Source organism: Xiphophorus hellerii, chromosome 18 (assembly GCF_003331165.1).
Source record: "Xiphophorus hellerii strain 12219 chromosome 18, Xiphophorus_hellerii-4.1, whole genome shotgun sequence".
NCBI lineage: Eukaryota > Metazoa > Chordata > Actinopteri > Cyprinodontiformes > Poeciliidae > Xiphophorus > Xiphophorus hellerii.
Genome location: NC_045689.1, coordinates 33022123 through 33034900, shown reverse-complemented (window position 1 = coordinate 33034900; position 12778 = coordinate 33022123). Strand labels below are relative to the sequence as shown.

Genomic DNA, 12778 nt, shown 5'->3' with positions numbered 1-12778 from the left:
CCAGATGTGAAATGTTTGACATGGCTTAAGCAGCCAAGATCCCCTGGCAATAGGGAAGGAATCTGAGCTGTGTGGTGACAGTCACACCAAACTCAATCCATTAGAAAAATAACACCAAATAAAGCTGACTGGAAATTAAATGGTTAGAATCAAACTGCTGGAAGAGACATGAACTTGTACAAATAAGCTGTTAACAAGTGTAAAACTACTCTGCTTATGCACACAGTTTGATTTGTATAGTTACTTTTTCCTTTTTATATAAATTTTTTTAGAAGCACTACTTGAATGTTCTGAATGTTTGACTGCTGAACTTCCAAATGAACAAGGGAGAGGAACCTATCAGTTCCTTTTGCTCTGAATGACAGGCAAATGAATTGTTATAATAATAAACTCTGGATTTGGATGCTGAATTTTTGTTCGACTGATTGACTTAAAGCTTTGACCCACTGATTCTAATTTCTCTGTAAGAGTTATAATATAAGAAAGGCATTGAGAATATCTTTTCTCTCCCTCCTGCTACGGGCGTTTCTTCATTATCTATGTTAGGTCCAGACGGTGACGACCTGGAGGATGTAGTCCTTTATCTCAGCTCAGATGTCCAGTCCTCAAGCTAAATAAAAATATGTTGATTCTGCATCTTTAACAATCATTCAGTTAGTTGTGAAACAGCAACATATCAGCCTGTCTGCAACAGCTTTTCATATTTAAAATCTATAATTATTTTAAATCCATTTAAATGTTATTGTTTTCTGTTTGTCACAGGCATTAAGTTTGTTACCAAAATCCAAACAGACACATTGTAACCTGAAAACAAAGCCATTATTATTCTTTATTTATTCATGCATTGTTTTAATTTTTATTTTATCAGAACTGCAAATATATAATTATATATTCCCATTACCCTGGGAATATATAATATTGTAGAGAGTCACCTGTCATGGTATCACTAACCGCATCCAGGCGTCATGGCAATAATACTTAAGATGTTTCTCAATAATATATTCAATAACTTGACAACAGCAGTATGTAGCAAAGCATTCTAGGAAAACATATTATGGCATTAAAGCTGAATCCAGCTTTTATAAAAACTATGCTTTTTGCATATTTGTTGAAACTGTCTCCATGTGGTGACAGTATGTAGTGAGACAGATAATCTGTGAAAAGATCAGTCTCCATGCGCCACTCCCGACAGCCGATCAGAGCCAGGAGGAGGGTCTTAGTGCTGTCAATGGATCTTATGTACTTGCTGCTAAATGTGCTAATGGTGGAGAAACAATTTACCATTCCAGGCAAGCCATTTAGTCAAGGATTCAATATTTTTTTATTGTCATACCAGCTAGCATTTGCTTTTTTGCAGTATGAAATTCAGACTCAAGTCCCAGATCAAGAAGCCTAATAAATAAATAATAGAGTATGCTATACTATATCATCCACAGTCATGGCTGGCCATGCTAACTAGTCTTAGCATTCAAGACAGGCTGTGCTAGCTGCAGCATAGCAGTGAGCAAAGGGAAAAGACAGAAGGAGGGATGAGCAACGCCGCATGGAGGATGATTGACAGAACTAAGATACCTCTGGGCTCTGATTGGATGTTTCTGGGAGAAGGCAGAGGAGCTAAATTTTTTTCACAGATTATCTGTCTCACACCACACTGTCACAACATGGCACAACCTTTTCAACAAATATGTTAAAAATATTGGTAACACTTTATTTGACAGGTTGTGAATAAGACTGTCATGACACCGTCATAAACATGAGTAAGTCTTTATGAATATTTATGACTCTTGTCATAAAGTGTTATTCGGTAAATAATGAAACTTTTAATACAAAGTTGACATTATTCAAAATGTCTTCTTTATGACAACTTGACATTAACCAAGAAATCATGATCTGACATAAATTTGTTATAAAAGTATTAAAGTATTAAACTTTAGCTTTAATAACATAAAACTACATAATTTTTAAAGTTTAATACTTTAATAATACTTTTATAACACATTTATGTCAGATTTCTTGGTTAATGTCAAGTTGTCATAACGAAGACATTTTGAATAATGTCAGCTTTTTATTAAAAGTGTCATGATTTACCGAATGACACTTTATGACAACAGTCATAAATATTCATGAAGACTTACTCATGTTCATGACAGGCGTTATGTCATGTTTATGACGGTGTCATGACAGTCTTATTCACAACCCGTCAAATAAAGTGTTACCAAAATATTTTTATACAAGTTGCGTACCGCAACTTTAAAAGGCAACTCAGAAAATATTGGTAGTAATATCATTGACCATTTTCCCTTTTATGCTTTCTTCATCTTCCTGCTTCCATATTTCGTGTGTATCTCCTCCTGGCTTGTTGTTGTGACCTGGGTGTGTGTTAGACACGTTGTGCTCCTCACACACACAGTTTGCATTCGAGTCTCAGAGTCATCTCCAGTCTTTGCAGCATCTGTTATATACCAGTATAAGTGGAGAGGTGGGCACTGACCGTTCAGTATATGGGTCAGTGCCCACCTAGATTACAGATGTGCAGTGCAGTTCAACAGAGACCATGACTGCTGTTCAGTATCACCGTACTTCAGTATCTTCAGCCGCTATGGGCTTTCAGAAACCTTTCATAATGTCTCACCTGAACAGATGGGTTTATCCACACATTAGCTGTCGGTCCAATGACATCCTGCATTACTCAGCCCCACTTGGTACTGATGGGAGGAATCTCCAATAGGCATCATTCTCTGGCTAGAACACGCTGAATACTCTTTCAGAGGCTGGAGTGGGGAGCCTGACTTTTTGTGGTACAAAGGTTGATGACTTATTACATCACTGGAACCAGTAAGAACTGGAGAGCAGGATGAAGAGGAGGATGACTGCGGTATGACCGGCAGACCCCTCTGAACCACAGCTGAGTTGTAGACGCCCAGGTCGGCCTGCGGTCGGGGTAACATTGCTGAGGCTGGCTGTGGCAGCATGGGGTGGACGGCTGCGGTGTTGGAGAAGGGGTGAGAGGTGAAGGGCTGGTATGGGACGGCCTCCACGCCATAGCGGGAATATGGCTGCATCGGGGCCCACATGCTGCAGTTAACAGAAGGAGAGATGGTCCGCTCATCTTTCTCTGCCGCCCCTGGCAACGCTCCGGGCTGGGCCTCCATCCCGCTGTACATGCAAGCTTCTCTGGCAGTGATGGCTTCACCACAGTAGGGACGAGAGAGCAAAGGCGACTCGTAGGAGGGAGCAGAACGGAAGAAATGCTCCTCTGACATCACCGATGATGACTCCAGATATGGTTGCTTGCATCCGAGCTCCAGATGTCGGCTGTTATCTGCAGAGCAATAGAGTCAGTTGACATGTGGACCGCTGCATACAGAGTTTGATTTTGTATTATTTCTTTATAAAAACAGAAACGTACCTCTGTGTTTGAAGCAGTGGTAAACTAGACTGGGATCTCTGCTCTGAGGAAAGTGGTTGGAGAGAGAATCCTGGGATTCTAAGTTTGACAAAGAAACTCCTGTGTCATACGGATAAGAAGACAGGACCTGAGCATGGCTGGTCAATACTCCAGCCCGGAGCTTCCCTGCCAGATGGCTATGTGAGGAGATGATCCTCTGACGAACCATGTTCTTAGAAATGACTGGATAATCTTTCCTAAACATCAGGAACAGAATGGCTTTGTCAGACATTCCTTGAAAAGTCAACATTTTCAGAGAGAAGTACAGAGTTCTGTCCAAAACAGTCTTATATAACTAAAAAGTATGCCAGTATCAAGGGTATGAGTTAGGGGTGCACCTATGAATCGGCCCTGAGTTCCTTGGTTTTGGGAATCTGTGATCAGCTGATACTTAGAGCCGAATTTATCCATTCATCTTATCAACCTTGGCAAAGGTCTGAAAATCAGTCACTGTCTTCTTTTGCTCTGTCATGAGAGGGTCTGACTGACAGACCTGCCCACCAGGTCATGTCTGCACATTTGCTGTTAACTATAGTTAACACTGTTGCCAACTCAGTGACTTTTTTACTATATTTAGCAATGTTTCAGACAAAAAAAATCAGTATTGGCCAAAATCAGAATCTGTAGAACAGGATTTTTAAGGATTGGTAATCGGCCAGAAAACTGCAAATGGTGCAACCATAGAGTGAGTTGTAATATGTTAAAGGATTTATGAGATAATTTCTTCACTGGTGGCTTACTGTAGAAACGTACCCCTCTAGTCTTGAAGCACGCAGGTCTCCTTCTTCACTGCCTCGGAACCCTTTAGCAAAGGGATTGTTTTCAATCTTCAGCTGAGTGATCTAAGAAAAATTTTTAGTACAACTCTTAGACTTTTTGGGTTAAATCAGTAAGCAAGCCAATAATTAGAACTGATAAGCAAATTTGCTGTGTTGAACAGGATCTCAGCAATTCTTCAAATGTCATAGCAGTAGAAGTGTTTTGTTTCTATAGCTAACAGATCTCAAATTTAATCAGAAACTGAGATCTGAGATTCAGACATGGACTGGGGGGTGGGACCCCTGACTCATCTCTTATCCAACTCTTCAGGAAGCTGTAGACATGCTAAGTCATTAAGCTATAAAGGAAGCACCTGTGGTTGAACACTCGTCAACCACAGGAGTGTTGAGTGAGTGTGACTTTGTAATGCAATACAGAGCAGCAGCACAGTCTGCTATGAGGGGCCGTTTAGGACAAAATTTACGTTTTGTCTCTCACACACTACCAAAAACTCTCGCATACTCCAAAAAAGTAGCCACGCACACTCCAAAAAATTACGTTTTGTCTCTCACACACTACCAAAAACTCTCGCATACTCCAAAAAAGTAGCCACGCACACTCCAAAAAATTACGTTTTGTCTCTCACACACTACCAAAAACTCTCGCATACTCAAAAAAATTACATTTTGTCTCTCACACACTACCAAAAACTCACGCATACTCAAAAAAATAGCCACGCACACTCAAAAATTACTCACGCACATTCAAAAAATACTCAAATTGCGTATACACACACTACTAAAATGTCACACACACACACACAAACGTTAACTTTCTCGCTCACATACACTACTATCAGCTCGCTCACATACACTGTACTAACAGCTCGCACATTCACAAACGTTAACTTTCTCGCTCACATACACTACTACCAGCTCGCGCACATACACCCAAACGTTAACTTTCTCGCTCACATACACTGCTAACAGCTCGCGCACATACACACAAACGTTAACTTTCTCGCTCACATACACTGCTAACAGCTCGCACATTCACAAACGTTAACTTTCTCGCACACATACACTGCTAACAGCTCGCACACACACAGACGTTTATCTCTCACATACACAAGACTAAAGTTGAACACACACACAGTACTAAGACTCGTTTTATGAATGTGTGAGAGCGACACTCTTTATGAATGTGTGAGAGCCAGACTCTTTTTGAATGTGTGAGAGCGACACTCTTTTTGAATGTGTGAGAGTTGTCACGGAAGAGGCGGGGCATAATTTTTGGATCAAACTGCGCATGCGTAGATCCTAAACTATAAGTTTCGATTGTTGACTCACTGTATGTTCTATTACTTAGTATATTTGTGCTTTTAAATATATATAGAACGTTTAACTTTCTTGTAGATTAATTGTGCTATAGAAATAAATGAATCTGATTGATTGATTAAAAATAGCAAAATTGCTGTAGTACAATCTGTCCACTGGGTGCCAGTATTACAGGAATTATTAACCGGCGCCAACTAGTGCCGAAGAAGAAAGAGTTTGCTATACCGAACATGGCTAACTCTAATTCGAAACGAGAGAGAATTGGTCAGGCAGCTGCCATTTTAAACACCATTCTATCTTCTCCGGAGGCAACCAGCACTTTGACAGGCGCATTAAACGATTCAACGACTGCCCGCAGTGCTACAATCTGGCACCCAGTGGACAGATTGTACTACAGCAATTTTGCTATTTTTAATCAATCAATCAGATTCATTTATTTCTATAGCACAATTAATCTACAAGAAAGTTAAACGTTCTATATATATTTAAAAGCACAAATATACTAAGTAATAGAACATACAGTGAGTCAACAATCGAAACTTATAGTTTAGGATCTACGCATGCGCAGTTTGATCCAAAAATTATGCCCCGCCTCTTCCGTGACAACTCTCACACATTCAAAAAGAGTGTCGCTCTCACACATTCAAAAAGAGTCTGGCTCTCACACATTCATAAAGAGTGTCGCTCTCACACATTCATAAAACGAGTCTTAGTACTGTGTGTGTGTTCAACTTTAGTCTTGTGTATGTGAGAGATAAACGTCTGTGTGTGTGCGAGCTGTTAGCAGTGTATGTGTGCGAGAAAGTTAACGTTTGTGAATGTGCGAGCTGTTAGCAGTGTATGTGAGCGAGAAAGTTAACGTTTGTGTGTATGTGCGCGAGCTGTTAGCAGTGTATGTGAGCGAGAAAGTTAACGTTTGGGTGTATGTGCGCGAGCTGGTAGTAGTGTATGTGAGCGAGAAAGTTAACGTTTGTGAATGTGCGAGCTGTTAGTACAGTGTATGTGAGCGAGCTGATAGTAGTGTATGTGAGCGAGAAAGTTAACGTTTGTGTGTGTGTGTGTGACATTTTAGTAGTGTGTGTATACGCAATTTGAGTATTTTTTGAATGTGCGTGAGTAATTTTTGAGTGTGCGTGGCTATTTTTTTGAGTATGCGTGAGTTTTTGGTAGTGTGTGAGAGACAAAATGTAATTTTTTTGAGTATGCGAGAGTTTTTGGTAGTGTGTGAGAGACAAAACGTAATTTTTTGGAGTGTGCGTGGCTACTTTTTTGGAGTATGCGAGAGTTTTTGGTAGTGTGTGAGAGACAAAACGTAATTTTTTGGAGTGTGCGTGGCTACTTTTTTGGAGTATGCGAGAGTTTTTGGTAGTGTGTGAGAGACAAAACGTAATTTTTTGGAGTGTGCGTGGCTACTTTTTTGGAGTATGCAAGAGTTTTTGGTAGTGTGTGAGAGACAAAACGTAATTTTTTGGAGTGTGCGTGGCTACTTTTTTGGAGTATGCAAGAGTTTTTGGTAGTGTGTGAGAGACAAAACGTAAATTTTGTCCTAAACGGCAGCTACCAACAGCAGAGCCATCTAATCTAAGAAATATTTGGATCAGCAGACTGATGCAGATACAACCATGTTAGATACGGCACACAATAACTTTTCTTGTATTTAAAGCACTGCATGAAACATCACTTCCAAATATAATAGCTGTAGCTGTTGACTGTGTGGAGAATAAAAAGTCAGATTTGTATACCTTATGATTCTGATAAGATGTTACTGAGATGAAGGCCGTCTCATGGAAGACGTGAGAACAGTAGGCAGTGTTCTTTGACCCAAAGGCGTTGTTTTCATCAGCTTTGACAATGTGAAGCCTGGGCTGGTACTTATGCATGGAGTTAAGGATGATCTAGGAAAGGGAAGAAGCCACATTTAGTTGAAGCCACAGAGGAACAGAACATAAATCTAAGACATTTTCTTGGGTTGTTTAGCTTTCTACATCTGTTTTTATATAGATAGTGGTAAGCAAATCAAAAACATATGCAAAGATTATTTATTGACACTGGTAAAATAAGCCTGTGACATGAAGACATTTGTTATGTCAGAGTTAACTGTGTTCAGAGAATCCAACCGGGGTTGTTCCTGCAGAGCAACATTTGCATCTTTTAGCCTGTAAAATCAGCAGCGCTAGTTGTGTTCTGTAAAAAAGAAAAAATGGAAATCATTAAAGATTCACACTTGAGATCAGTTTAAAAAGCTGTGTTGTAGTATAGAAAGCATGTATAAGTTTAACTTAAGCTATTGTTTGTGACGCAGGTTAGCTCAAAGGACCACAGATGTAACAGCTCTGTCTGACAGACCCCAACTTTTGTTTACACTGTGCGCACAATTATTAGGAAAGTTTTAGTTTTGATCATATCATCATTTTCATGCATATTTTTCATCTCCAAACTGTATAAATTTGAATGCTTATTGAGTATAAACATATCAGCTGATGTCTATTTGTTTAATGAGGGAGGGTGGGGCCTAAGGAGATCAACATATATACCAAGGTGTGCAGAATTATTAGGCAGCTTCTTTTCCTCAGGCAAAATGGGCCAAAAATAGATTTAAGTGACTCTGAAACGTCCAAAACTGTAAAAAAAAAAAGTATTTCAGAGGGATGCAGCACTCTTGAAATTGCTAGAGGTTATTAACATTTGGGATTGACTGAGCGCGTTGTAGTTGTTCAACAATAAAACGAATCCTCAAAACTATAACTTGCGTAATAATTGGGCACACAGTGAACTATGTACTGTGGTTACTATGGTTACAGACTGCATATTAGAGCCCAAAGTTACCTGTCTCAGACTCTGATAGGTGATGGTGGTGAGATATGTGGTTGGTAGGTGATTCATGCCTTTATTACTGTGGTTCAGCTTTGATACAGTAGAGGTGAATTTCAGAGCTGTTGGATCGAATCTATATCAGACAGAAAACCAAGTGTTTCCTATTAAATATTTCTTTGAATCTGGTGCTTTTGAGCAGAAAGCTGTTGGAGTCATTGAGATAAGTGATGAACTCCATCTTTGCATATTTCATCTGACTTGATAGGGACTCTGAGTGCTGTGTAGCAGGTGGCGTGTGTTGTGCGTTTAGGTTGTTAGGTGGCTGCAGGTCAGCTGACTGACATCCCTCTGCTCACCGCAGCGCCATGCTGTGCCCAGTCAGGCATTAGCAGCAGTAGAGCAGGGTCACCACTGGTCCAGCCCTGTCAGCCATGATGAACATCAAGCTCCTCTTCCCCTCCTCCCTTTCTACACTCTACTGAGAAGCCTTCACCTCAAGGGGGCTCCCAAAGAGAGGCAAAGGTTGAAAAGGCCGTGGGCTGCTACGCTTTGCTCGAACACTGAACGACTCCTTCCTCATTTTCTCCTCTTGATGATGGAGACTGAAATAAGCTCAGTATTTTCCTACCTCTGCTCTGCTCTCCGTGGGCAATACTGAAACTCCTGGACTGCCAGTGACAGGCTAAAGAAAAAGATTAGCCTTGTGTTTGTTTTTCTTCATTCACCAGGATGTTAGTTTTGGATCAGTTGAAAAGTTCTTTTTATATTAAGAACCCTAATCCTGCCACCATACTTGCAATTGATATTCACCCATTTACAAGTGGAATGAGTAAAATTAAACTCAGTAGAAAGAGATAATAGTGTGATTTAATTCAATTATTTTATTTATCTCAGAAAATGAATTGTTGTTACTCATCATCCAGATACATATTTTCAGAGTTGTTGTGGATGGAGATACTGTGGGTATGAAGGATCTCCAGTTGCAGTCAGTCTTGCAACTAATATGAGGAAGCCCCTGACTGAAGGCTCAAAATCTCATCCTGCGTATGGAAAATGGAATGTATGACACTCTCATGACTGTCATAACATAATAACAGCTGATTATCCAGACAACAGAGATGATATTATTCAGTAACATGTCCTGGATAACACAGCAAGATCTGCTAATCCATCTCATTTGCTTTTGCTGCTCCTCTTTAACTTTTGTGTGGCCGTTTGCTTAGAAAGTCGGCAAAAAGATGTTGGAGTCTGAGATCTGATCCTGTTATGATGGATGGAAGAGATGCTTTGAACTTCCTCCAATTTCCAGTAAGTTTCATAGCATCAAACTGGTGCGTTACATATGCCACGGGCAAACATTGGCAATACATAGTTATCATGTGACATCACACTTCCTGGAACATTGTAGCTGACCGACATCTTGGTAGGTATCTGCCACTGCCATGACAGTGGCTATGAATAAATCAGCTAAACTATATTCTCTGTCTTATATGGGTCAATCCCGACAGAGCAATTCTGTTGATATATCTTTCTCTTGCACATTGGTCAAGATTGTCAATATAGTTTCTTTTTGTTGGCAAAAAGAAACTATAACCATCCATACTGAGGGTTTGGATGAGAATCCAAACCCTCAGTATGAGGGCAGTAGTGCAGAACATGGCGCTGGTTTTTACCAGGCTTGATATCTTCAATAAGGGAAGAATATACAGTAGTTTCTGTAGTGTTTGGGCCGCTGCAGCTTCCGTACCCACCATTACCTGATTATGCAGAGCTCAGCTCTCCTCTCCATACAGACAGAATGAACCAGTCAGCCATGGTGAAAAATTTGATGAAACGCTAACATCTTCCCAAAAAGTAAATAAATAACTCAAGCAAAGTTGAAGTTCATGTTATATGAAACAAGAGAACATTTTTTGTTTGTTTTGTCAGCACATGGTTGATTGCAGGCGCAAAGATATCACTACTACTCAGAAACATAGAATAAGAAGCTAGCTAACTGCTAGCTAACTGCTAACTTGGTCCCGAATCAGACATATTTTTTGCTGAGCATTTTTAAAAGGAAGATTTCCTTAAATATCAAAAGAAGACTCTTACTTTTGCACATTATGTTTGTTTAATGTTCAGTTGAATCACAGCAGTTTGTATCATTTGTGTATATATAAGTATTTTTATTTACACTTGGTAGCTGATTTCAGACTGTTTGTTGGCCAAAATTAGTTAACATTTATATTTATCTATTTTATATGTTCTTTGACACATTAAACTTATTGTGAGATTTTGTATATATTTATATATGAATATATTTTTGATTTTAGTGACTGTTTATGAAGGAAAGAAAAAAAACAAACTTCTGTTTTGAAGTTACATATTTGTTTGACCAAATCCAAAATAAAAGAAAAAGCAGAAAATGTGGAATTTCATCTGTGACGGCGCTTTCAAATCATTAAAAAATTATATCATATTATTTCATGGCAACATGTTCTACTTAGAACATGTTTGATGTTCAGACTTGACAATAAAGGTTTTAAACAGAAATTTACAACACACTTTTCCAGTAATATAACATTTCTCCAGTTGAGAGTGAAGAGAAGAAAACCTTCCAAGGCTTATTTACATAAAACAACTTCCTGAAGAACACATGGCTTAAGAGAAGTTCTAACAAAAACAAAAACTGATAAAAAAAACACTTGCATTTCCATCACATGTCAATAAGTCTAAATATTGTTCTATTATTTTTCTTGAAACATAATGCCATATTTATATTTTATGGATTATTAGGGTCTATCACTTTATGACATGATTAATTAAAAATTTTAATGTTGAAATAACCTTTGAAATTGTTGAATTAGGCCTAAGGACAAATAGTACAGGATTTAAAGGGGCAGTATTATGTAAAATCGACTTTTTTGAGCTTTACTTTAAAATATACGTGGAATGTTGCCTTGATTCTTTCATGCATGTTTGAGAAATCCTATAATCTCCTTGGCAACTATTCAGCTGTGCAAAATGTTTAAAAGCTGCAGTTTCCAAGCTTCTGCCTCACAGAGCAGCCCTGCCCAGAACTCACCCACTCAGCTCCTTCAGACTAGCAGCAATTAGCAAACACCTGGTGGAAGCATGCATCAGCTGAGCTCATTATAGGAGCTACTTCTCAGTGAAAGGCTAGTAAAAACATTGTTAAAGGATTAATAGAGGAGCCATGTTGCAATGACTTCCTGAAGGTTTCAAAAAGACCAGAGGGGTTTAAAGAGAAAGAGGTCCAATATAAAGGTGCTAAATTACTTTAAGTCAGATTTCTTTTAAGTTATATTTGCTTTATATAGCATTTTTATAACAACTGAATTTAATACTTACTTGATTATTCTACGAAATGGCACTGCCTGCCAAAATACGTAATACCGCCACTTTAAATTCCTAAGCTGCAGCAAAGCATTGATATAGGAAGACTAGATGTCTAGTGAGTTCCTCAAAGCTTGCAAAACGCTATCATGTTTCAACTAGGTGGTTATTATTTATGTAAAAGTCTAAATTAATTATAATAAAGCCTAGGATCAGTTATAATTCCAACCAATACAGCACCTCCACACATCTAAACCTGTTCCCAGAACAGAACTGCAGAATTTCACCTCCACAACAGTCTCAAGTATTCAACAAGTTTTTCTCTTGTCTCTAACAAGTTTTTAGTTCCATCAATCTTCCCTGAAACTCTGACCAGATTTCCTGTTTCTGCTGAAAAAAAGAAAAGCATTACCATGTAATGATGCTGCCACCACCAAATTTCACAGCGGGGATGGTGTGTTCAAGGCCATGTGGAGTATATTAGTTTCCACCAAGAATGGCATTTTGTATGAAGACCAAAACCTCCACATGTTTGCTGCATCTCTATATGGCTTGTAGCTAAATAAACTTAGAACTTCTTTCTTTCATTAGTCTCTTTTATGCTGCCACCCTCACGTAAAGGTCACAAGTTGACCTCACAGCCTAGTGTCAACTAGAATCTAATCAGAATCTTTGGAAAGTCTGTAACACGATGATAGGACTTGATAACACCTCAATCTCTACATGAAAAACAAGTCTTTGCTAATTAAGTGAGTATTCAGACCCCTTTAATGTTTCACTTTGTTTCATTGCAGCCATTTGCTGAATTCAAAAAAGTTCATATTTTTTCTAAAGAATGTACACTCAGCATCCCATTTTGACAAAAAAAACAGAAATGTAGAAATTTTTGCAAATTTATTAAAAAAGAAAAACTGAAATATCACATCGTCATAAGTATTCAGACCCTTTACTGTGACACTCATATTTAACTCACATGGTGCCCATTTATTCGGCTCCTCCTTGAGATGGTTCTACTTCTTCATTGGAGTCCAGCTGTGTTTAATTAAACTGATTGGACTTGATTAGGAAAGACACACACCTG

The 12778-nt window shown here is 38.8% G+C and overlaps 1 protein-coding gene across 2 annotated transcripts in view; it reads right to left on the bottom strand.

Annotated features, from left to right (window-relative positions):
* Positions 1-2139: 2139 nt before the first annotated feature.
* The window catches only part of tbx4 (T-box transcription factor 4), a 30291-nt gene continuing 19652 nt past the window's right edge, over positions 2140-12778 (bottom strand). For both annotated transcript variants that reach the window (XM_032590269.1, XM_032590268.1), the window contains exons 6-9: positions 7287-7439; positions 4202-4290; positions 3410-3645; positions 2140-3322 (exon numbers count right to left, since the gene is read on the bottom strand). In XM_032590269.1, the coding sequence (XP_032446160.1) occupies positions 2658-3322; positions 3410-3645; positions 4202-4290; positions 7287-7439 (1143 nt within the window). In that variant the 3' untranslated portion in view covers positions 2140-2657. The remainder of the gene's footprint in view (positions 3323-3409; positions 3646-4201; positions 4291-7286; positions 7440-12778) is intronic.